Here is a 26,374-nt window from a genome sequence, read left to right as displayed (position 1 = left end):
TAGGAAAATAGACCATTTACCTTGAGCTACCCTAGCCTTTCCATCCTATCTAGGCGTTCTGGGAAATGAGGCCTCCCCATGAGACAACTCACCAAAGCCTGGCCGTGGCAGGCAGTACTCTGGGCCCAGGATCTGTTTCCTCCTGTGCCTCTTAAAACTTGTTTCGACCTACTGATTCTAATGGAAAGGATATTATCAACAGATTTAGACTAAGGTGTTACTGACTACTATTGGCCTCATTAATGAATAACTCAGAATTTCAGACACCTGTCACCCATCTGCAGGGGAGGCTGGCCAGTGCCACTGGCACCACTCTCCAGGACTCTCCGCTCACCGTTGCAAGAGTGGAAAAAAAAGTGCTGGCACACAGCAGGGGTCAGGCCTTTGAGCAGACATATGCGTGACTTGCTGGTCATCCTGGAAGACGGCAGATGGCCAGGAAACTTGGAATTTTAGAAAAACACTTGGTGGGATAAATTAAGCCAAGGGCCCTAACTGGCTCTGAATTGGACCCCGACATTTTATCCTTTAGCTCGGAATGTTTCTCGCCCTGGCATTTTCAATGAAAAGAGTTCTCCCTAAACCTAATGTCAAGAGACAAATCCTGTTCTTTCCTTTCTCAAGACCTTTGCTCAGATAATGGCTGCCTCCTCGCCAACAATTCTGGAACAAGAAAGACACCAAAGTCAGTATTCTTTTGAGGCCACCCAAGGAGTTTCTAACACACAAAAGCACTCCTTTTTTTTTTTTTTTTTTTAACTTTTCTTGGATTAAAAAAAAGGGGGGCAGTGGAAGAGAAAGAAGCATGCTTAGCAAAAAAGAAAAAGAGAGAGATGAAAAGAAAGAAGTCTGGGGGGGAGGGGGCCAACGATCCCCGGCCCTCAGATACCTACCACTTGTTTCTGTTTGAGGGGCTTGACACAGAATGACCCATCGGTGTGCTGGAATGAAACACGACCGTTAGGACCAGGAAGCAGGGGCAGGAACCGGGCGTCCTCGGGCACTCCTCTCAATGACACCTGCGTGTGATGGCACACTCCTCACGCCGCGGGGCCTCATGAGCATCTAGTCTGACCCTTCCGTCTCGGGAAGAGGAGACTGCGGCCTCGAGAGCTGCAGGTCGCGCAGCACTCGGGCGGCAGAGCTGGACCGAGGCCCGAGGGCGGCCCCCAGTGTGGTGCTCCTCCCGCTCCGTGGGGAGCTGGGCCTGCCCTGCCACGCTCAGGGAGCCGGCCAACAGGCCGCACGCGTCCCCGCACGAAAGACAGCTAAACAGAACCGAGTGAGGCCCTGTGAAGCTACTCACCTTTTCAAAAGTGCCCAGCAGTACGTGGCAATGGCCAAAATACTCTGAAAAAAATAAAGGGACGCGGGTGAAGGAGAAAGCCAAACAGCACACCTTGCCACCCATCTATCTTCCCCGACTCCCCCCAACCCGGAAGACCAGACGCTCTGGGCCGTCAGGAGAAGGGGCCCGTCCCCTCACCCAGGGCTGTTCTCATCAGCCTAAGGAGTGCAAGGGGCATGGAAACTGGCTGCCTGATCCCCACGGCGGGGGCGTGTTGTTCCCGAGGCCACAGCGACTGCCCGGCCTGTGCACCACAAAACGGCAGCGCGTAGAGCAAAAGAAGACAGAGAACGCCCATTACCGTCTCCTTCATCCACCACGGCGTGGACCACTAAAGGGTAAACCTCTCGGTCCAGATCAAAGCCAAGCTGAAGGGAAAGAAAAGGGGGGGGGGGGGGAGGAAAGACTTAACACGTTTAAATGGCCCAGTAATCCATCAGAGAGGGAGACATCGTCAAGAAGCATTAACTTCATCTCTGCTCTGGTTCGTCAACTTCGCGACCACCTAAGTCTGTTTAACTGGAGGCCACCGTTGCTTTCTAAACTCTCATGGCTGTGAAGCCCTCTAACTGGCAGGTTCTTCTCTTTGAACGTGACTTTCTCAAAACACCCGGGGTGAACGCGCTACTTTGGAACAGAAAAGCTATCGACATGAGGTGTGTTTTAAGGGCAAGGAGAAGTTACAGCGCCGAAGAACATGGCCTCCCAGCATCTGGGCGGTCCGGGCACTGCCGGTCGGAGTCCCGACTAGGTCCTAGGCCCATCTGGGTCCACGTGAGGGACCTGCCCCCAGGCTTTCTCCCAGCAGCCTGTCACCGCCCCCCGGAGGCAGCTCACCTCCTCTTCCGCCCACTCTGAGGGGTCCACGGTGTGGGAGGGCAGGCAGAACTGCTGGCCGACCCCTCGCTTGTAGTGCACCGTCTCCGACTGGAGGCTGTTGTCCTTGGGGATGTAGCTGTCCATCAGAGAGGGAGACAAAGCAAAAGTCAGTATCTAGCCCGGAAGGATCTGACCGCTTCCTCCGTCCCACGCCTGGTCTCAGTATCAACGGGCTCTAGGTACAGAAAAGGAAAGGAAATATTTCCTTCTAAGGTGTCCTTTGCTCTTGCTTGGGAACGCTGTTAAGATTATATGTCCGGGGCGCCTGGGTGGCGCAGTCGGTTAAGCGTCCGACTTCAGCCAGGTCACGATCTCGCGGTCCGTGAGTTCGAGCCCCGCGTCAGGCTCTGGGCTGACGGCTCGGAGCCTGGAGCCTGTTTCCGATTCTGTGTCTCCCTCTCTCTCTGCCCCTCCCCTGTTCATGCTCTGTCTCTCTCTGTCCCAAAAATAAATTAAAAACGTTGAAAAAAAAAATTAAAAAAAAAAAAAAAAGATAATATGTCCAACCCACACATCCGCACGAAGGTGGCTTAACAGATTTTTAGCAGCATCTTGATGAAATGAAAAGTTGTGACACCATCTGCCCCTGCACAAGCTGGCCCAGATTGAAGGGAAAAGGCAAAGAGGTGGGGCTCTGCAGAAGAAAGTCTGAGCTCAGGAACCAGATCTCACCCGGTCCGTAGGTTTTTTTCCCACAGGTGAGCGCGGAAGGCTCGCCTGTCTGGGAGGGATGTGGCTCACCTGGCCTCTCGTCCTTACCTGGCAATCCCGTTCTGGAACTCTTCCGCGGCCTGATAGTAGATGGTGATGGCCACCCGAGCGTCAGTGTCAAAGGTGAACTCCACATTGTAGTGGACTTTAGCTCTGCCTGCCTCTTCTCCCAGGGTCTTCACTTCCTCGGCACACCTAGAAAACCAGGAAGACGTGGCACTTGGGAGCTCGCAAACCAGTTTTCAATTTACCTTTTACAAATTTTCACACTTCGTACATCGTGAGCTTCTCTCCAGGGTCGGAAACTTAGGCCCGCACCTTCATTTCGAGTGATGGCTGAACACCCCGTGAGCACTGCTGTTGGGCATTTAGGTGACTCCTGATGTTTTGCGGTGCTATAATGAACATTTGTGCACTTGCCAGACCTGTTTTTCTTTTTTTTTCTTTAGTTTTGTTGTAATCGAAGTTACTAATCACATAGCTTCGTTTCCACGGGTCTTGTTACTATCATAGCAGGCCCTCCCCCCTCCTTTCCCCCTCTTCAGAGACAATCTTTACCTCGTTTAGCTGATCATTGTCGCACTTACCTATTTTCTATACAACATGCTTAGATTATCCTTTTTATTTTTTTAAATGTTTTTATTTTTATTTTTGAGACCGAGACAGACACAGACACAGAGCACAAACAGGGGAGGGACAGAGAGAGAGGGAGACACAGAATCCAAAGCAGACTCTAGGCTTTAAGCTGTCAGCACAGAGCCTGACGAGGGGCTCGAACCCATGAACGGTGAGATGGTGACTTGAGCCGAAGTCGGACACTTAACCAACCGAGCCACCCAGGCACCCCACGTGGATCGTTCCGGACTCTTCAGTTCCAGGTGCTAGCCGCTGACTTCGTACTATGGGAACCAGGATTTCTTTCTCTTTCCTCGCGCTGCCCCATTTGTGGTACCCACCCCCCACCCCCTAGTACGCTCTATCTCGATTCTGCTAGTTCAGCACATCCGCGTCTGTCTTACTGTGATTATACGGACGTGGTTCCCAGCTTAGCCACAGAGTAATCTCTGAGTATTTTTCTTTCCCTTTTTCTTAAGAGTTTGTGCTCATTTCTCTTTCAGTCACTCGGTTTCCTCGGTACTTTCTCACTAATTCAGACCCTAGCCCTCTGCTGGCCATCCGTCTAAATCTCTCCATGTCCAGAAGTGCCGGGTGTTCCACGCATTTTGTCTTCTTGAGGGGGGTCCTACCTGGACCCCAGGCCCTCTGTGCCTGGGTGCAACCACCCGGAGCCACCCTCCCCCCGTTACCCCGGGAAGTCCCCTCCACCTCTTTCCTGCATCTCCTGGCTTCTTCTTCCTTGGGGCACGCTTTCACCGTGGCAGAGCACCTCTTCCACTAGCCTCCTGAAAAAGGACGTGTTGGAGGGATCAACGTTTTGAGAGATTTTATTCTACAGTCACACCACACTAAAAGTTTGGTTGAGGGGCGCCTGGCTGGGGCAGTCGGTTAAGCGTCCGACTCTTGATCTCGGCTCAGGTCATGATCTCACAGTTTGTGAATTTGAGCCCCGCATCAGGCTCTGCACTGATGGCGTGGAGCCTGCGGCTTGGGATTCTGCCTCTCCTTCTCTCTGCCCCTTCCCTGCTTGTGTGCTCTCTTCGCTCTCTTTCGCTCTCTCTCTCTCAAAATAAATAAATACACTTAAAAATGAAAAGATTATTTGGTTGAATAAAGAGTGCTGGGTCATAAATACTTCTAAAAAGCCATTTGAAAACATTGCTGCATCATCCTCCGGCGTCTACACCGCCTCAAGAAGCCATTCCAACTGCTGGCCCTTTTCCCTCTGATATATAATCTCTGCCTTATCATCCATTGAACTCAACACTCCAGTAGTCCTTTTTTTTTTTTTTTTAATTTTTTCAAATGTTTATTTTTGAGAAAGAGAGAGACAGAACATGAGTGGGGGAAGGGCAGAGATGGGGAAACACAAAATCGGAAGCCGGCTCTAGGTTCTGAGCTGTCAGCACAGAGCCTGACACGGGGCTTGAACCTGTGAATGGTGAGATCAAGACCTGAGCTGAAGTCAGACCCCTAATCGACTGAGCCACCCAGGCGCCCCTCCAGTGGTCCGTTCAATTTAGAAACTCACGCCCTCTGGTTCTGGGAAGTTTTCTTAAATTAGTTATGCCGTTAATGATGATTTCCTTCCTTCTATAGTCTCTGTTCTCTTCCTAGAACCATTATTGGATACGACACCTTGTAAACTGGCACTCTACGCTTTGGATCTTTCTTCTTCTATTTGCTGTATCTCAACCTTTTTGGCCCACTTTCTAGAAAATTTCAACTTTTCTTCCTCCATTCTATTGACATTTTCATTTCTGCTGTTTTTGAGTCTTGTTTATTTCCTAAATGGCCTGTGTCATTGCGTCCATGAAATAAGACAGCATCTACTGTCTCTGAGGCTACAAATGAGCTTTTTCTCTTCCTGCAGTTTTTATTTCCACTTAGTTATATTTTTTCCTGTTGGTTTGTTTGGCCCGTATATTTTGTTTTTTTTTTTTTATGTTTATTTATTTTTGAGACAGAAACAGAGCATTGAGTGGGGTAGGAGCAGAGCGAGAGAGAGACACAGAATCTGAGGCAGGCTCCAGGCTCCAAGCTGTCAGCACAGAGCCCGAGGCGGGGCTTGAACCCACCAACCGTGAGATCATGACCTGAGCCGAAGTCGGATGCCTAACTGACTGAGCCACCCAGGCGCCCCTCTTTTGTCTTTAAGTAGGCTCTACGCTGGATGTGGAGCCTAACTCGGGGCTTGAACTTAGGACCCTGAGATCAAGATCGGAGCCGAGTTCGAGAGTCGGACACTTAACCAACTGAGCCCCCCAGGCGCCCCTTGCCACCGTCTTTCATATTATAGGCACTCCCTATGCATCTAGGAATCTTTGGTTGTCTGCTCATCTTTAAGAAATTAAATCTCCGATTGGAACTCTGAATGCATGGTGGGGTTTGGGGACCCTGGGCTTCCCCAGGGACCAATCCGGGTCTTTGGAGGAATCTCCAAGGCCAGTCTCTTTGGTCTTCCCATCTGGGAGGGTGCTGCTCCTCAGAGACAGTGTTCCTCTCTTTGGACAAGGGCCTGGCAGCCAGCATTCTGGGGGCAGACAGTGTTGGGTGGTGGGCAGGCTGGAGGGTTCAGCATCCAGTGTGCCTAAATTCCCTTAACCCCCATCTTTAGTACTGGGTCCAACTTTAGCTGCCCCTGGGTCTCCCAAGTCCACAGAGTCTCTGTTTTAACTTTTCACTGAGAATCGCCTGCCAGCCTTCTGCCAGGGTGTGCGGAGGGCAGCTCTGGCTGTGTGGCAAAGAGAGGATCTGACCGCCTCTTGAGCAGGCTTCCCACCAATGCTCTTCATGTTAGCCTTGCACCTCGATATCCAGAGGTCCTGGTACTGCCATTTCCTGAGCCTTTGGTGGGGGGGGGTCACAGTTCCACTGGGTGATTCTCAGCTTTTCCTTCGGCTCACTTGGGATCCTGATTTCACAGGCCTGCTGCATTATTTAACTCTTACCATTGGTCCCATTCCCCCACTTCTTCTGGATTTATGCTTTTTAAAATTGCTTTTTTTATTAAAAAAAATTTAACGTTTATTTTTGAGAGACAGAGTGCAAGCAGGGGAGGGGCAGGGGGAGAGGGAGACACAGAATCCGAAGCAGGCTCCAGGCTCCGAGCTGTCAGCACAGAGCCCGATGCGGGGCTCGAACTCACAAACCGCAAGATCATGACCTGAGCCGAAGTCAGACGCTTGACCGACTGAACCACCCAGGCGCCCCAGGATTTATGCTTTTGAAAAAATTGTTTGTTTATTTATTTATTCTGAGAGGGAAAGAGAGAGCATGAGCAGGGATGGGGCAGAGAGAGAGTCAAAGAGAAGGAATCCCAAGTAGGCTCTGCACTGTCAGCACAGAGCCCATGCAGGGCTCCATCCCACAAACCGTGAGATCATGACTTGAGCTGAAACCAAGAGTCAGAAGCTTAACGGACTGAGCCACCCAGGCGCCACTGGATTTATGCTGTTGAAAATACTCTTATTAGTGGGTTTTGACAGCAAGTGAAAGATGTTCAATCCTCCATTTTTACCTGGAAATCTGTGAATCAGTATTTACCCTATTCTCATAATCTCAGAAAAACAGACCCAAAACACCCTTCACCTTAATATTTATTGAACAGCAGGTGTTTTCTTCCTATTATCTTGCTGAATTCTGACAAGAGCCATTAAAGGTAAAGTGTGGTTGGGGCGCCTGGGTGGCTCAGTCGGTTAAGCGGCCGACTTCGGCTCAGGTCATGATCTCGCGGTCCGTGAGTTCAAGCCCCGCGTCGGGCTCTGTGCTGACAGCCCAGAGCCTGGAGCCTGTTTCAGATTCTGTGTCTCCCTCTCTCTGACCCTCCCCCATTCATGCTCTGTCTCTCTCTGTCTCAAAAATAAAATAAATGTTAAAAAAAAAAAAATTTTTAAAGGTAAAGTGTGGTGTAGCTCTCTACGTTACGGACGGGAAAGGACTTATAGGGTAAGGGAAAGCGGAGAGAGTGGCCGACAGCCGCTGGCTCCCGAGGGCTCACGGGCCGCGAGCCACTCTGCTGCGGCGGGAGCTGCCCCAAGGAGGGTGAGCACCCGCCTGCAGGCTGCTCCGCGCACAGAGCAAGCACCTCCTTGGCTGCCTGGTCCCCAGAGTTGACTCCAGGGCTGGGGAAATCGTTGGGGAAGCAGTCAGAACTTCAGGGACAAATGAAATACTGTATACAAATCAGGAGAGAAACACAGAAGTAAATTAGTGGTTGCTTAGGCCTGAAAGAGGGGTTTCAGGGGAAATGTGGAGTCACCACCAGTGAGTTCAGGGTCTCTTTTGGAGGTGATAAAAATGTGCTAAAATTAGATGGTGGTGATGACTGCACAGCCCTGAATATACTAAAAACCACTGAATTGCACACTTTAAACGGGCGAATTGTACAGCATATGAGTTACGTGTTAAAAACAATGATCAGAAATAAAACTTCCTACTGCTAACAGGACTGACCTATACGGGCATAAAATGGACTCATGAGTCATCTTCCTTGTCCGTTCAGAAAAACCTGAGATCTGTGATTTGCCCTAGCCAAAGCTGTCTTCCCAGGGGACCAGTGGGCATCAGATTAGCATGCTACCTGGAGGGCAGCATCAGTGTAAAAGTTACACTATCTTACAGACTGTACAGAGAAGGTAAATGTTGAAGATACTTAATAATGATGATGATGGTTAACCAGACAAGGACACAAGGAGCTCCTCTGAGGAAGGACACATGAGATGAAGAATAAATTAAAAAGTAAATATAAGCAATAAAATAATGCTTTTATATTCCAACTGCAAATATCCCATTTTTCCACAAGCTTGCTGAGGTAGCTGCAAGATTCACTTTTTCCCCTCAATAATTTTATTTATTTATTTATTTTGAGAGAGATAGGGGCGCCTGGGTGGCTCCGTCGGTTAAGCGTCCGACCGGCTCAGGTCACGATCTCACGGTTCGTGGGTTCGAGCCCCACGTCGGCTTCTGTGCTCGCAGTTCAGAGCCTGGAGCCTGCTTCAGATTCTGGGTTTCCCTCGCTCTCTGCCCCTACCCCGCTTGTGCTCTGTCTCTTCCTCTCTCTCAAAAATAAATAAGCATTAAAAAAAACAACAAAAAACAAAAAACAAAAAAACTAAGAGACAGCGAGCACGAGTGGGGTAGAGGAAGAGAGAGAGGGAGAGAGAATTCCAAACAGGCTCTTTGCTGTCAGGAGCTCAAACTCATGAACCACGAGATCATGATCTGAGCCGAGATAAGAGGCTCCGACACTTAACCGACTGAGCCACCCAGGCGCTCCAATATATATATATATATATTTTATCATAAAACAAGAATAAAGACTGCTTCTGGGAAAGGGGAAAGTCTTTCATGAACACAGACTCTCACATAAAGTTCTGGACAATCTGGATGCGGGAAGACCTAATCTACGTGGACAGGGGCTGCTCGATCACTGCCAGGGCAGTTCACATCCTTGAGGCCAGGGGAATGAGACTCTGGGTCTGGCAGCAAACTGCTCTGCTAGTCTCTTGAGGGGTGGGGGAGGGGAGCTGCTCCGCACCTAGAACCGGGCCTGAGCCCCAGCCCCAGGGGAACTTACTTTACAAGTCTTAGTGTGTCCTTTCGGATGTTGATCAGGCTTCTCAGAGTCTTCACAGGTTCTTGGGGAGGTGGGGCGGCATAAGGAAACTGTCGGAAGCAAAGTGAGAAGGCAGCATGTTTATAGAGACCAGTCACTGTCCCCGGCTGGTACACAGCTTCAAGGCTGTCAAACAACAGCTTTGGGAGGTGAGACGGGAAGGCGCCACTCTCCTAACTAAGTGAGGACACCCGGACCTGACATGTTAAGTGAACTTGCCCAAGGTCACAGCTAGTGGTAGAACGGAGATTCGGAGATTCGATTTGGCGTCAAAAGGGCGAGATTTCTCTGCTTTTTCCATTAGATGCAGTTCATTTGAGTCAGGATTCAAAATGCGAGTAACTAATAAAAACTCTCACTGAAGTTCCAAATACCAAAGGACATACTGTGGCCGAGTTAATCACAAAAGGCTTTTCCATCTGACCTGAGACGACAGGGAGCCAGACCTGCAAGGTTTTTCCTTCAGTGAAGCCACATGGTGTCTTCGGGATTTAGGGACCGTAAATAAAAGAGAAGCCCATCCTGTGTACAGAGCTGAGGCTGCAAACAGTGAAGAACAAATTTTCCCTGCAGCTGGTTCTATAAAGCAGAGTCCTTTAAAATGTGAGCCAAGAGCTATTTTGGGGTCCTAAGAGGTCTGTGCTTGCCTGTCATTTACCTTATGCTTTCACTCTTGCCCCACTTAGAGGGCTGGATTTGGAGTTCTGTATGATGATAATGTGATAAGAAAGGGAAAACAGTAGAAACGTTAAGCGAGACTTGCTTTCAGACACTTAAGAATGACTGTTCTAGTGTTACCTGGACAATATACGTTTTTTACATATAATTCACAGAAAACCCGCCAGTCTCTGTAGCTTGGCCAAACTGTGGTACTCCTAGGCTCTAAGAGTCTACCTCCTAGTGCTGGGATCAGAAAATAGGATGCCCACATTATACTCTAATTGTGCCTTCACAGATTTTTGCTGAATGTGGCTCTTTTTCTTGGGAACCATAATTGAACCCGCGGTACCTGTGATTTTATGTATTCAGTATGACTGCTGATAATTCACTTGTAATGAAATGGGACCCTTAAGAAAATACATTCAGCCTACAATCATGCGCCTTCAGATTACCCACCTTGTGGGTATTAGAGAGCAACATTTTACTTTTTCATGGATACATTAAACATGTAGTCTTTTAAAATACAGGGTGGGGGGCGCCTGGGTGGCTCAGTCGGTTAGGCGTCCGACTTTGGCTCAGGTCATGATCTCGCGGTCCGTGGGTTCGAGCCCCGTGTCGGGCTCTGTGCTGACAGCTCAGAGCCTGGAGCCCATTTCAGATTCTGTGTCTCCCTCTCTCTCTGCCCCTCCCCTGTTCATACTCTGTCTCTCTCTGTCTCAAAAATAAATAAATGTTAAAAAAATTTAAAAAAAAATACAGGGTGGTTGGCTTTTCTAATTATAAAGCAATACGTGTTCAAGCAGAAAATCTGAAAAACACACAAACACTACAAAATCAGCCATAATTTCAGCACTCAGCAACACCAAAGTTAACACTGCCGAATATGTCTCTCCAGACAGGCATCTACCCCCTCACTCATCCATCTGTCCATCTCCCTGTCTACTTACCCACCCATCTCTGTATCTCTGCACTGTTTCTGTGCAGAGATATCTATGCAGCCGTGCCCACTAATTTTTTCCGTTTCTCATTTAGAAAGATGCGGTAAACACTTTTAAAGTCTGTAATCAATCTGCCAATGTGGCTACACACATCAGAGACAGCAGCGTACTTTCTTTGACCAATTCCATATTATTCAATGCTTTCCATTGGTTTTCCTTCTTCTTCTTCTTCTTCTTCTTCTTCTTCTTCTTCTTCTTCTTCTTCTTCTTCTTCTTCTTTTATTTGTTGTTTTTGCCGATACCAATGTTGTGGTGAGTGCCTTGTCCCTACATTACCGCATGCTTGTTTGATTACTTCTTTAGGACAAATTCCTAGAAGTGGAATTACTGGATCAAAGAGTAAGCATATTTTGAAGACTTTAAAAAATATTTTGCCAAATTGTTTTCCAGAAAGCTGATTCCAATTTTGCTCTCCCACTGGCAGCGTATGAGGGGGCTTTTCTATAGGAAAGCTTCAATTCTAGTTCAGATCCTCTCTGTGGCCTGTTCCCCTCCACCCCCCCCCCACTTCCCTAGGCTGTCACACTAAAGGAATTTAAAACAATTTTAAAACAAGCTTAAGCAAAAAGTAATTAGGCGAGAAAATCCGACACAAGTGCTAGTCTATTCTAAAGCCAAAATAAATGACTTTGGGATTAAAATTTTTTTCTGGAGTAGCAAAGTTAATCATATTCATTTGCACAGGTACTTGGGAGTTATCCATAACTCCTGAGTTTAAAAAAAGAAAAAAAAAAGGTGATTCTTCCTTCTTTCTTCACCCTTTACCCTCTATACCCCCAAAAAAAGAAAAACAAAAGGAAAGTGAAAAAGAAAAACTAATGCTCTTCGTCCTCCACCTCGAATAATCCCTGAGCCTCAATCCTCGGTCATAAAGGTACTGACCTCAGAGGTTTTGTCCATCGGTCCCTGACCAGACCAAACTTAATTCTTTGTCCACTCGTCTTTACCTAAACCCTGTCTTCGTTATGAAGAGTGAAGCAGAATCCCCGAAACTGCACTTAGGCGTCCTTCGTGAGGCTGTTCAGTTGATGTGCTCCAGGATGATGCCTGAGGAACAGGAAGGCATTCCATACGCCCACCTTGAGCTTGAGGCAAGAAGTCAGGATATGCCCTGCAGAGGCTCGACAGTCTTCCTCCATCGGTGGGCCTGGTGGCATGCTTTGTCCAAGACAGAAAAGGCCATTTCTTCCCACTGACTGGGCTAATTGTGCCAGGGCACTTGTATCTAGTGGTCCTCCTTGTCACCACTCACTCCCGAGCTCAATGGATGGTTACCGAGTGGATCCTGAGTCTACTATGTGCCAGGACGATGCTGGGTTCTTTGGATATTTTGTTTTTCATTTTACTTTACTTGATTGTGGTAAAATACACAGAACATGAAAATGTTCACCTTCACCATTCTAAGTACACGGTTTGGTGGCCTCACGTACATTCACACGCCGTGCTTCCGTCGCCACCATCCGTCCCCAGTTTAAATACATTTTTATTCAATAGGCTCAACACTGGGAGACGTGTTTGCCATGCACACCAGATTGCAAAGTCCCGGACGAACTCAAAAATTATGCTGGCTGATGGGATAAATGAAGAAAGTCAGTATTAACATCCTCACTTTGCAGATAAAGACACTGAGATTCAAAAGATTGTATGATTACTGAAGATCCAGGCCTAATAGCAGAATCAGGATTTGAACCCAGAACCAAGAGTTCTGGTTCTTCCTCTTGTAGCTGCCTCAGCTAGTGCAGGGCAAGTCTATGGGTTGTTCTGATCCCGGGAGTATTCTAGGAACCTGAGCAGAGCGTAGAGAGCCTGACCGTTAAACACTCATTGCAGAAGGCACCGCATCCTGTTCAGGTTCTGCAAGTTACAGTCGAAACTCTGGATTCCATCCTTACGCTTACTCAGCCAGCAGTACATACAAAAGCATACCTAATGCCATACTCCTTTTAAATTCTAACAGGAGTATCCAAGGTCTTCTCAGAGAAAAGCTTTCTTGGAGCACAGCATGACAAACTCCTTTTGTTTGTACATTCAGGGTATGGCGGCCACAGCAGAGGCAGTCACTGCGCCTCTCCTGCCCGAGGTGCTCAAACGCATGGCACTGAGAGAGATTTCTAGAGCACAGTGGGTTCCTCTAAACTATTTTCAAAGCACAAAGATGGGTACCCATCCATTCAACACTCTCGCTTCATCCTGAGTACTCCGTGCTAGGCCTGGGATTCAATGAGGGACCCGGCACACCTCTCCTGGTCCTGCTTGTAAGGGGCCCAGAGCCGTGACAGCTTTTGTTGGGCCACTACGCTCACTGGCCTGCTGCTTCTGCACTGAAATAAGACCAAATCTCAGAATAATTTAAATCCCAAACACCTCATGTCCAGGATAGGAGTATGGTACAGGCTCAGCCAAATGAACCCTTTCAATGAGCCCCGGGGGACTGCCAATCAGGGTTCCCTGTGAATACTGAGCAAGTTCCTCTTTGGCCTTTTATCCTGGTGTTCATCAGTTTCCTTTTACGTTAGCCTTACGCTGGCCAAGTGCCACCTAGTGACCAAATGTGGAACTGCCAGTTTAGACTCAACAGAAGCATGCGTGGCTGGGTGTGTGAGTGTGTGTGTGTGTGTGTGTGTGTGTGTATACGTACAAAGTATACACACGTATATATGTGTGTGTGTATCACCCATATATCCTAGACTTCTAAACCATTCTAATTTTCAAGTATTTTGTTAAACCACCCCAACGGATGCACACATTTTGTCGTAGAAAATATGGTCACAAGGCATGTAAGGTAATAGAACATCTTATTTTAGTTGTAAATTATGAGGCGATTCCCAGTAGTCTATAAAAAGGGCTATAGCCATTCATAAAAATAAGCAATTAACTTCAATAAAAAAGTTTTTAAGTACATAATTTGCTAACGTTTACTATTAGATTTAGGCCTGATCAGATGCATACAGCCTCCCAGATTTGGCTGTGGGGGGGCTCCTTCAAGGTGGTTACTGTGTCCTTTGACATGCCCCCATTGTTTTCTGAGCACTTCCTTACTTTCTGGTCCCACAAGATATTCCAGGTTAATCTTGTGTTTTTCTCTGATCCCCGGAATTGTTCCAAGGGGCCCTGGGGTTCTTTGAGAGAAGTCTACCTCATGCCATGACTTAGTCACTAATCGTTCACTAATGAACACTTGGTCTGTTTCTAGTTTTCACTATTACAAACAGTGATGCCATGAACATTCCTTGGAAGGAATCTTAATAGAAAAAAGAAAAAAACAGGGAAGAAAAAAGGTGGGGGAGAAAAGCAAATTCAAATGCACTAATGCAGTTTTTATTTAGGAAAGCAAAGGCCCCAAATGCCAAAAACCTGCTTCCAAAGAGAGAGGATATTATTTTAGCCAATCTTCAATGATTAAAATAGAAAAGAACTCATTTAATATATTAGCAGTCTTGTAATATTTGTACTAAAGAATCAAGTAATAGTTACTATGGAAACCGACATCTGGGGCCAGACGAGTAACTCATTTACAGCACTACAGAAACCCTGTCTTTTATAGATTTTTTGGATTTTTATATGTAAATGTCACCTCCTTTTTATTTGATGTCTGCTTATGTTCTCAGCTTTCGCTATTTCCCCTCTTCTCAGATGTGTAGTGTGTCCTAGACTCACCAGTGGGTATTTTTAGAATTGCGATGCTTTAGAACATTTTCTTAGATCGGTGTCAGGGGAGAACAGTTTAGTCTCGGCTTGAGTGCTCTGAAATGAATTTGCCTATTTACCAGCTGCAGCGCTGAGACAGACTGTATTGTCCCTGCTATAGACCAGAGCATCAAATAAGCTATATTCACAGCTGTTAAAAACCCCTTTTCACGAATCTCCCATCCAACCCTCGTGGGGAGTCAATCACCAGTGTAGAAAGACTGGCGATCACAAAGCTGACAACATACAAGACACTCTTTTCGCTTATATCAGAAATGTGAGGGACACACCAAAAGGGTGTCACACGATGACCTGAACACAAAGATGCTCTGTGTTCAGGGTTGGTTACCAAAGGAATCAGTCCAAGAAGGCAGCCTATTTATAGTCCGTTAACTCTTTTGCAAGGTCTCCTGGCAGGAAGCACACAGGGCCAATGTCATGGCCATGTGACATCACATCTTATGTTGACCTTTCCCAAAATATTTAAGCCCTAGTATGAGTGTGCCCAATTAACCAAGTCTCTCCGATCCCTCTAACCGGTGATAAGAAAAACATGGAAAATCCACTGCAGAGTAAAGCATCCACCATGAAACCACACGGATCTAGGTCAGTGACCATTGCTATGTACTGCTTTGGTGACAAATGAAACCTACTCGACTTTCAGTTCCCCACTGACAGAAAGCCCTCGCCAAAACCAGGCCCCTCCCGGGAAGGATCAGGATAAAGCACAACCCAATCCTACTGTGCTCCTAAAATAAAAGTACCTTCCTGAGGATGAGCTGTTTTTAGATATACAGGGTTTTGCCTAACACCAGCTAATTTTAAGGGGGGTTAAAAGGGAAGAAGTAGTGCTTTTATTAAAGCAGACACAGTCATCTTTTCCCTCCAAGCAAGTTGGTAAATAATGACTAATGGCCAGAGAAACTACTTTCAGACAAGCACTCCATTCCAGACGCCTGACTTCCGGATTTCATCTGGTCAGAAGACTCATAACCCAGCTCACAAATAAGAATCCACTTTTAAGCAAGAGATTTTGAGATGCCTGACACTGTATGCGAAGAATGCGTCCAAAGAGACAAGCAGCAGCATTAGCTGAAATAGGTATTTTAATATACAACACCTATTTCTCCCCCAATGAAGCATATGAATGTTCTAATGCCACCAAATGCTAGTTTTCTGGTCATTTTTAAAAAATGTTTACTTCCTTATTTTTAGAGACAGCGTGTGCACGTGGGTAAGAGGCAGAGAGAGAGGGAGACAGAATCCCAAGCAGGCTCCTCACTGTCAGCACAGAGCCTGATGCGGGGCTTAAACTCCCCAATTGTGAGATCATGACCTGAGCCGAACTTGGGACGCTTAACGGACTGAGCCACCCAGGCTCTTCGTTTTCCAGTCATTTTGAAACAGGCATTTTCAAGAGGCCAATCCCTAAGAAGGGCAAGAGGAACAAAGCCTTCTTCATTCCATATTTCAAAAAACAAAAAACTGGGGCGCCTGGGTGGCTCAGTTAGTTAAGTGTCTGACTTTGGCTCAGGTCATGATCTCATGTTTCTTGAGTTCGAGCCCTGCATCAGACTCTCTGCTGTCAGTGTGGAGCCTGCTTCAGATCCTCTGTCCCCCTCTCTCTCTGCCCCTCCCCCGTGCTCTCTCTCAAATAAATAAATAAATGAATGAATAAAAAATAAACATAAAAAAAAAGCAAAACCAAAAAACTGTAAACTGCTCTGCTGTCTTCCTGTGCCCCACTGAAATATATTGACTCTAAAACTATATAAATGAGGTCCAAGGTTAATCACAAGAGTTGTCAAGTCTCTTCTCACATTCCTGGAAAGAAAATATGCTCTTGCCTGAAAAAAAGACAGCATGAAATACGGACATAGTTAAGTTTATAAGCCAATCAGTTACAGGATTCTCATCCCTGGTGCGGTCTGGAGACTTTGGCAAGGCTATCTATTCACAGATATAGCCCTAGGAAGAACGCCATCACTCTGAATCGGTGACCCTAATGAGATTTTATTTTCTTTAGCTAACCACAAGATATGGAAACCCCATATAATTAGAACAAAATAGCATGCAATAAAAATCTATAGCTCATGTCTGATGGTTTTAATTTGTAAGTTATTAACATTACGATCTGTAGTCTGCAGCTAATTTAACAAGGTGATGAGCTCCATGTTGCCCTGCTCAAGTTCCAAAAGTTGTGAGAGCTCTGATTATTCTTCAGCCACTCCTTAGTAGCAGTGAATACCCAAGGTTCCATAACCCAACTGAACTACTTTATTTGGCTCATATGAAAGTCTAAGCTCATTTAAGTACTGTATATAGTGAAATCTAGCAGCTAGAACTGTAACTATTGTCCTGGATGGTGAGTCTCAGAGACAAAATGCACATATTACAATAAACCATGTTCAGAGTCCGGCCTGAAGTTCGATTTTTGTCACTGGCTTCCCTCTCTTCGTGGGATCCGTCCCCGTCCCTTCCTTGGCCTCCTACCTGAGATCTCTGCACCTCTCTGTGCCTGTCATCTCTCAGCCTGTTCTTGCAAATCTCCACTTCTTCAGCCACATGCTTTAACATCTCCAATTTCCCTATTCCCAGCAACCGTGTCTCTATGGCTCTTCCTCTTTTTACCGATTTCCTGCATGCTGTGAAGACCCTGAGCTTCTGCTTGTATTTCAGGGCTTGTCAGAGGTGATTCCAGTTCATCAAGAATAAATAGGTGTCCTAGTGTTAACCAAAAGCTTCCTGAGACTAAAGACGGCCAAGTTCCAAGTTGAACCATGGTGCAACACAAAGATGGATACAATGGATAATAATTCCCCAAGAAGCACTACACCATCGCATCTCCCAACATCACGAATCTGACTCCTAGGTTTGTAATTCGCGGCCATGAACACAAAGATCCTTTAAGCGCCGGATAATAATCTGTTCGGAAAGCACAGCTCCATAATTAAGTGGGCAGTGAAAAGTACAGCAAGATTTAGTGGCTGGCTTCTAACAAATAAATTATGGAAAAGGAAAGGCGTATAGTGGGCAAACCTGACAGATCCCACTTGGACCAAGTGATCAAGGTCACCATCGCCAGTAGTAAGTCATGAGCTATCAGGTACCTCTGAGGTGATGCGATCAGAGGAGCACTTCCCTCTGTGGTACTCTTCCCCCAAATCTGTAGCCTTGGTCTAATTACCAGAAAACCCAAACCAAGGGAAGTTCTAGAGAATATCTAACGGTACATCTCAAAATTGTCACGGTCGTGAGAAATAAGGAAACACTAAGACGCTGTCACAGATGAGAGGTGACAACCAAAGGTGATGTGGGATCCCGGATTAGATTTGGGAACGGAAAAGAGACATGGAAAAACTGGGGTGGTCCTAATAAAGTCTGTAGGGTTTTTTGTTTTGTGGGGTTTTTTTGTTTGTTTGTTTGCTTTTTTATGTGTGTGAAAAGAAAGCTGGGTAAAGTCTGTAGTTTAAAATAGTAATGCACCTATGCTAATTTTTAGTTGGGATAAATGTACCGTGGTGTGTAAGAGGTTAACAGTAGCAGAAGCTGGAGGAAGGGTATTATGGGAATTCTCCACTACCTTTACAATTCTTCTGTAAACATAAAATTATTTCTTAAACAAATGTTTATTTTTGAGAGAGCGAGTGGGGGAGAGACAGGCAGAGAGAGGAAGAGGCAGAGGATCCCAAGCAGGCTCCACACTGACGGCACCAAGCCCAGTGCGGGGCTTGAACTCACGAACCGTACGATTATGACCTGAGCCAAAGTCGGACACGTAACCGACTAAGCCACCCAGACGCCCAAGGATAAAATTATTTTTTTTAAATAAGTTCAGGTGGCACCTGGGTGGCTCAGTCAGTTAAGCATCTGCCTTCAGCTCAGGTCATGATCTCACAGCTTGAGTTTGAGCCCCACATCAGGGTCTCTGCTGTCAGTGTAGAGCCTGCTTTGGATCCTCTGTCCCCTTCTCAGTCCCTCCTCCGCTCATGTGCGCATGTGCTCTCTCTCTCAAAAATAAATAAATAAATAAATAAATACACAAATGGAAAGCAGAGGATCTCAAAGTGGAAGGTCCAGGTCCTGGCTCATGTACTACTGGTTGTGTACTTTCAGATAAATCACTGTACGTTACTTAAGTAAGTCTCCATCCCTCACCAGTAAAATATGCCTCACAATTTGTGACATTAAAGGCTGTATTAATCAAGGGCAGATTAGGAAAACAGAAACCACACTGGTTACTTTAACAGAGAGAATCTATTCTAAGGCACGGGTTAAACAGGCACTGGAGAACTAAAACACGAGAAGGGGACCCTGAGCTGACAGAGGGTGACTTCAGGAAGCAGCTACCTCCTCTAAGGGCTGGGAGAACAGAGGAGAGAGTGGGGGTTATCAGATCCCAGAGGCCCTGTGAAGCTGGGCTCAGACTGCTTCTTCTTTTTGGATATAGCTGACAGAAAGAAATTGAAGAGGACACGGACCGAAAGACAAATATTCCGTGCTCATGGATTGGAAGAATTAATATCGTTAAAAAGTCCACGTTACCCAAAGCAATCTGCAGATTCAACGCAATCCCTACTAGACTTTTGAGGTGGGCCCTTCTCTTCCTCCAGCCCTTCCAGCGCTCCCTGTTGGTAGAGCCTGGCAGGGAACAGCGGGTAACGGAGAAACATGACCCCTGGACGCCAGTTCCAGCCTCTGGGGTGGTTAGGGGCCAGGAGACAATAGCTTAGCTATTAACTGTGAGATAGTTTTGTAGACAGTAAACTCTGCCCACAGGTATTTATTATTATCATTACTTCTATGAAGTGCTTAGGCTCACTGCGTGTTCTCTTTCTTTTAAAAAATATTATTGGGGCGCCTGGGTGGCTCAGTCGGTTGAGCATCCGACTTCGCTCGGGTCATGATCTCACGGTCCATGAGTTCCAGCCCCGCATCAGGATCTGTGCTGACAGCTCAGAGCCTGGAGCCTGCTTCAGATTCTGTGTCTCCCTCTCTTTCTGGCCCTTCCCCCGTTCATGCTCTGTCTCTCTCTGTCTCAAAAATCAATAAATATTAAAAAAAAAATTTTTTTTAATAAAAAAAAATATTATTTATTTTTGGGGGCACCTGAGTGGCTCAGTCGGTTGAGGGTCTGACTTCGGCTCAGGTCATGGTCTCGTGGTTCGTGAGTTCAAGCCCTGCATCAGGTTCTGTGCTGACGGCTCAGAGCCCGGAGCCTGCTTCGGATTCTGTGTCTCCCTCTCTCTCTGCCCCTCCCCTGCTGGTGCTCTCTTTTTCTCTCTCCCAAATAAATAAACATTAAAAAACATTAATAAGCATTAAATAAATACTATCTTTTATTTTTAAGGCTGACGAGATACACTTCCAGTGTTTATAACATTTAACATTTTAGTGAGTAGAATATATGGCTAGGAACTACATTCTATTCTATTCTTAGAGCAACCTTTACTGCAAAGCTTGCTTACCAGTGTTGCCTTCTATAGATAAAGCCTATGTGTGGTTGACGTCTGTAATAATCAGGGCTATTTTATGTGATTGACCTGGTAAGGCCACTTGAGAGAATGCAGAGAGCGTGCTCCTTAGGGATGCTGGTGTGTACGTGTAACCAACTGCTGTTTGACTCAGAAGCCTTTGACTTTTATAGAATTTGTGGAACAGCTTCATGACAAAATAAGGCCACTATGCATCCCTTTCAAAGCTGAAAAAATTAACCAAATTTTTCTTTGAAATGCAACAACAAGAAGCACAGTTTCCCGTAAGGTGGGGTGTACGATGACAACAGGAAACAGAGGTGAGAGTGTGTGCGCTTGGCTTCAGTAGGTTTCAAAGAAATTTCGAGGAAATTCCTCCAACACAGAGGCTTTAGTTTCACTGCCGAATACCACAGCAGTTCTCAGCACTCTGGTTTGTCAAGAAACAGCATTAAACAACAAACCACAAGTTCAAGCGCTTTAGTGGCACCTTCCAAGTCTGCAACACTGATGTCATAGAGCGCCTTTCTCAGGGCTTCTGTGAAACTGTACAATTCACGATCACGTCCTCTCTGTGTGGTCTGTGTCTGCTCTTCCTGCGAGATTATAAACTGGAGGGAAAAATCCATGTTAGAGTTGTCTTTGTATGGCCCAGAGTGATTAGACCAGAACACGGACAAGACAGGAGGAGGTATCTGTAGAACGAATACAGGAGTAAGATCTTCAGAAAAGCATGTGTCCACGGTGGCTCTCAGGATTCTGAACATTTGGCCCTCGGGCTACGTGGCAGGCTGGCACAAACAGTGTTCACAAAATAACTGGACAACGCACACTGCCACGTGTTTTTTAATAAAGGTTTGTGGGGCAACATTTATTAAGTTTAATGAGGCGTTAAGACCCTCCGGTCCTGCCAGTGAACCCTGTGCAAGACTGGAGAAGGAAGATGAAATTATTTAACGAACTGATGGCAACACCAGGAGCTGGAAGACCCGGTTTCGTGCCTCGGTTCTCGCACTTATTGATAAGTGAGACCTCGGGTGAGTAATTTATCGTCTCAGCCTCAGTTTCCTCGTCTGTGAGATGGGATTTACAGCCCTGTCTATCTCCTAGGGCGATTAAAATCAAATAAGAAATGTTTTAAAAATCATACAGTGCTATGAAAATACTGGTGATCATTAGCAATCACTGTTAGTGATAATACTGTCTCTTCTTTAAAGAATTCTACCTGTAATGCAATTGTGGACACAGGCATACTTCGGAGAGATTGTGGGTTCGGGTCCAGAATGCTGCAATAAAGCACGTCGAACGAATATTTTGGTTTCCCAGTGCATATAAAAATGATGTTCACACTATGCTGTAGTCTCTTAAACACGGAATAGCATTCTGTGTAAAAAACAAAAACAAATGATGTACATACCTTAATTTAAAAGTATCTTATTGCTAAAGAATGCTAACCATCTTCTGAGCTTTCGGTAAGTCACAATCACTTATCCCAGATCACCACGGCAAATACAATAATGGAAAAGTTTGGAATATTGTTAAGAATTACCAAAATGTGACAGAGACATGAAGGGAACAAATGCTGTTGGAATGTGCTCGACGCAGGGTTGCCATAAACCTCCAATTTATTTATAAAAAACTCAACGTGTGCCAAGTACAATAAAGAAGCACAATAAAACGAGGTACGCTTGTGCTTAGAAAAAAGAATGTACAAATGAAACGTCGGCAACTCGCTCTCCCTCTCTTAACTGTGAATCCCGAAGCACTCGGAGTAAATACAGTTAGGATGCATCTCACTTTGCTGTGACCCAGGAGAATTACTCTAAATGTGCCACTTACTCTATTGGAATTGTAACTCCTGGGAAGAGTAAGCTCCCAGGGAGGTACGTAAGTTCCTACCACAGTGACTGGTAGGCTCTTTGAGGTTCTCGGCTTGTGATTAGACGGAAATGGAAGAAGAACACTGGCTAAAGTAAAATGAGAGTTAGGCAAGCTCTCCTCTTGCTGTGGCCCTGGCGGCCGAACACACAGGACTTCTGCAGCATGACCCCCAACAGTCATGAACCAATGAAGAAAACAAAGCACAGGTCTGGGATGAACAGCTTCTGTCCTGCAGCGAGACACATGCACCCGTTGCTGAGGAGCTGGGATTAATGGCTGTGACCGAGGGCCGCCCGTGACCGAGGGCTGCCCGTGCAAAAGCCAGGCTGACCTCCCACCCCTCCCACCACCACACTGGGATCTGTGCCTCTCCATGGTGCCTGTCCACAAACAGGGGCTCCCTGAGCTACGTGGAGACCAGGCCTCAGAGAGAACGCTGGCATATCTATGAATCCCCGCTCCCTTCCAAGATATATTCTTTTTTAAAGTCAGGCTTATTGGGGCGCCAAGGTGGCTGAGTCAGTTAAGCTCAGGTCATGATCTCGCGGTCTGTGAGTTCAAGCCCCGCATCGGGCTCCGTGCTGACAGCTGGGAGCCTGGAGTCTGCTTCGGATTCTGTGTCTCCCCCTCTCTCTACCCCTCCCATGCTCATGCTCTGTCTCTCTTTGTCTCTCAATAATAAATAAATGTTAAAAAAAAAAAAAAGTCAGGCTTATTGAGATATGATTTACATCAAAAGTAAAATTCACCCTTTTCAGTATGCAGTTCTATGAATTTTGACAAACACATACAGTTGTGTAACCACCATCATAATCAAGATACAGAACATTTCCACCACCCCTAAATGTTTCTTCATGCCCTTCTGTGGGCACCCCCTCCCTGCACCCCCAGGCCCTGGCAACCACTGATCTGTTTTCTATCCCTATAGTTTTGCCCTTTCCAGAATGACAAGACATATTCTTTACAACACTTACATAAAATAGCCAAAGGCCTCTTCCAACTCGCACACAGCGCTGCGTGTTCAGTTGCCTTATGACCCTCTTGCGTATGCTAGGAGGGAGAACCCGGGGTCTGAGGCTTACAAAGGGCAAGAAAATTCACTGCTTGAGAAGCCTACACATGGTCTCCTGAGAGCAGGACACACCCTGGTGGGAGGGGGAGCCGCTCTTTAAAGTCCAAAAACAAAGGCCTCGTTTTAAACTGTCCCTGTGTAAACCTCCCAGCTTCCTCTTCCCTGACTGCACAGCATTAAACACAACTAGATTTCCTTCCGGTTTAGATGAATTTCTGGTGTTAAAGGAAAACGTGAATTACCGTGGCTGGAACTGGATATAGATGAGTAAGAAAATTCTGCTAGGCTAAGAAGCTTGAGTTTCAATAGAATATTCTTCCTGTCAGATCTGGCTTGACCTCACACTGAGTTATTTGGGCCTTGCAAAAGACTGAAGTTTTACTGAACTCTGCAGGAAGCGCTCAAGACCTAGGCTGGTCTTGGGTTAGGGTTGAGGTTAGGGTTCTTTGCACACAAAGGAAATAATTATGTGACCTGATAGAGATATTAGCTAAAGCTACAATCATACTGCAATATAAAAATATATCAGATCAACACACTGCATACCTTAAACTTACACAATGTCATACGTCAATTATATCTCAGTTAAAATACATAAATTAAAAGAAAGGGAGAATGAAAGGCAAGCAGAGACTTTGTAAATATAAACATATATTTACATATATCTATCTGAGAAAGGACTCCTATTTTCTTAGTATTTCCTTACCAAGAAAGAAAAAGCAGATGACCTCGTAGAAAAATCAGATAAGCTAATGGAAAAGATTTGAACGGACACTTCACAAAGGAGGAATCCAAATGGCCAATAAACAAACATAAAGGTGCCCGTCCTCATGAGTCATCAGGAAAATGAAACTTAATTCTTGGGGCATGTGGGTGGCTCAGGTGGTTAAGTGTCCAACTCTTGATTTCAGCTCAAGACATGATCTCTCAGTTCATGAGATGAAGCCCCACTCTGGGCTCCATGCTGACAGCGTGGAGGCTGCTTGGGATTCTCTCTCTCTCTCCCTCTCCCTCTCTCTCTCTCTCTCTCTCTCTCTCTCTCTGAGCACCCCCCCACCACTGTCTACCAATTTGTGCTTTCTCTCTCTCTCTCTCAAAATAAATACATAAACATTTAAAAGAAAAAAGAAAAACAAAATTAATTCTACACACCCACCAGAATGAAAAAGAGAAAATACGAGGTGCTGGAGATTTCTAAACCATGCTGGCTGGAGTAAAATTGGTGTCAAAACAGCTTTGGGAAACGGTTCAGCAGTTATCCACAACAGCGTCCTCCCGTGCCCTGGCCATGCCCATCCCAGGTATACTCGGAACAGACGTGGGTCCACGTGCGCAACAAAATACATACAATGGGATGGGCACAAAGGCACTATTCGCGACAGCCCAGAACAGACGGCCGAACGCTGTAAACCGTAGGGTGGATAAACTGTGGCGTACTCACGCAGGAAGAAACACACGTGCAACAAGCATCATCGCTACATGCAATGAGGTGAGCAAATCTCACAAACACTGAGTGAAAGGAAACAGACATAAAAGGGCCATATGCACGGTTCCACTGACATAAAGATCAAATCAGGAAAGAAGAGAGGACAGTGGCCAGGCTGAGTTACAGGTAGTGATAGGAAGGGGTATCAGGGCAGCTTCTGGGAGGCTGGCCCTGTTCTACTTCTTGATCTGGATGCTGGTCATAGAGGTGTGTTGGCTTTGTGAAAATCAGGTGTACATACGATGTTGCCTTTCAGTGTATCTGTTATACTTCAGGAAGCATAATTTTTACTTTTATTTAAAAAATTTTTTTAATCTTTATTTTTGAGAGAGAGACAGTGTGTAAGAAGGGGAGGAGCAGAGGGAGAGGGAGACACAGAAACTGAAACAGGCTCCAGGCCCCAAGCTGTCGGCACAGAGCCCGACGCGGGGTTCGAACTCACAAACCGTGAGATCATGACCTGAGCGGAAGTCGGACGCTCAACCGACTGAGCCACCCGGACGCCCCCAGAAGCATAATTTTAAAAGGACAAGCCAGCCCCATGTAAACAGATCCAGAATGATCTCCAAGATGTGCTACTCAATTAAGAAGCGAGGAAAAAAAAACCAACCAAGGGCTGAAGTGAGAATGGGGTGTGCAGTGACGCTCTAACACCCACCTCCACTCCCTCCCGGCATTCCCACTCTCCAGCTGCTGAGAATGTTGGCCACCGACAGCCCACTGCGGCTCCTTCGCCAGGAATCAGGAACCAGAGCCTCCTGGTCCAAGAAAGTGCCCTGGACTTCCCCTTCATCAGACCACCACAGGGCAGTCAGCAACCAGCGAGACCTGGGCAGGGCATATGAAAGGCCAGGCCCCTTGCCTCAAGGTAGGGCGACGCTGTGACCCAACTTGTCTTCCAAAGCTTCCCAAGGAACCAGGCCGAAGCGAGTGTCTACCAAGACCCCACCGTTGTTCAGTTTTGCTCCCCTGCCCCATCTGGCTTCTGCTGTCCCCGTTCTCAGGACAGCCTTCCTTCAATAAACAGATTTCACAAAGGTCTCCGTCTCACGTTTGTTTCCAGAGAACCTGGTATCAGCAGCTGCCTAAGGAAACGGACTCTGCGGGTGCAAGTTGGGGGTAGGTTACCTACCGGCCAGATGGCAATGAGGACCCATCCCCCGACACAGTCCCTGGCGTGTTATGGTAAGTGTACCACTGGCTGGCTTACGGGAAGTGCAAGTGAAATTGTTTCGATAAAACTGTAGAAGTGGGTGGCTATTATTAAGATCCATCCATTCACCAAAACGGGAAAAAGTCTCGGACACGGCAGTCAACAATTTAAAGCCAAGTAGGACAGGCAGTCAGCCTCCTTTGGCAAATTTTAAAGACCGCCACTTCCTGCAGCCACAGGACCTAACTGCAAGGAGTGGAAGACAAAAAGAAGGCTGTGCTCTTAGCCCAGGTAAGTCTATGAAGGCAAAGTCAGGGCTCTGATGGGGAAAGAGTGGCCTCTAAGGCTTGAGAAGGGGATATCTATGTATACTCACTGGAGAACCATGAACCCCAGAGTCCCTCGACTCCCTCTCCTTGGAAGACAGGCGACACAGTGCTCTCACACAAGACAAGCTCCTTACAAGACAGTGCTTGCCCTGCAAAGGACCTGCCCATCTTCCGTCTCCCCCCATGGCCGTAGACCATAATTAGGGTCAAATCTCAGCATTATTCACTTGGGGACTGCTAGGCCTGCTGGGGGGGGGGGGGGCGGGGGGGGCACACGGATTTTTATGCCAAAGATGTGCAGGCCCAGGCTAACACGGACACAGATAGGACTAGAAGCATACGTGGGAGTGGTCCGAGGGCACTGGGGCAAGGAGTGTGGAATATAAAGCTGGATGAGAGACAGCCCACTGGTTACGGGGACATTCTCTCGTGACACAGAATTAGCACCTTAGCAAGCTCCC

At 46.6% G+C, this 26,374-nt stretch overlaps 1 protein-coding gene across 1 annotated transcript in view; it reads right to left on the bottom strand.

Annotated features, from left to right (window-relative positions):
• The window catches only part of RNF157 (ring finger protein 157), an 83,289-nt gene that overhangs the window by 20,279 nt on the left and 36,636 nt on the right, over positions 1 to 26,374 (bottom strand). The window contains exons 3-8 of the mRNA XM_058704682.1: positions 9,135 to 9,223; positions 2,987 to 3,133; positions 2,186 to 2,303; positions 1,650 to 1,716; positions 1,307 to 1,350; positions 894 to 941 (exon numbers count right to left, since the gene is read on the bottom strand). Of these exons, the coding sequence (XP_058560665.1) occupies positions 894 to 941; positions 1,307 to 1,350; positions 1,650 to 1,716; positions 2,186 to 2,303; positions 2,987 to 3,133; positions 9,135 to 9,223 (513 nt within the window). The remainder of the gene's footprint in view (positions 1 to 893; positions 942 to 1,306; positions 1,351 to 1,649; positions 1,717 to 2,185; positions 2,304 to 2,986; positions 3,134 to 9,134; positions 9,224 to 26,374) is intronic.

Source organism: Neofelis nebulosa, chromosome 16 (genome assembly GCF_028018385.1).
Source record: "Neofelis nebulosa isolate mNeoNeb1 chromosome 16, mNeoNeb1.pri, whole genome shotgun sequence".
Lineage (NCBI taxonomy): Eukaryota > Metazoa > Chordata > Mammalia > Carnivora > Felidae > Neofelis > Neofelis nebulosa.
This window is presented reverse-complemented; position numbering and strand designations above follow the sequence as displayed.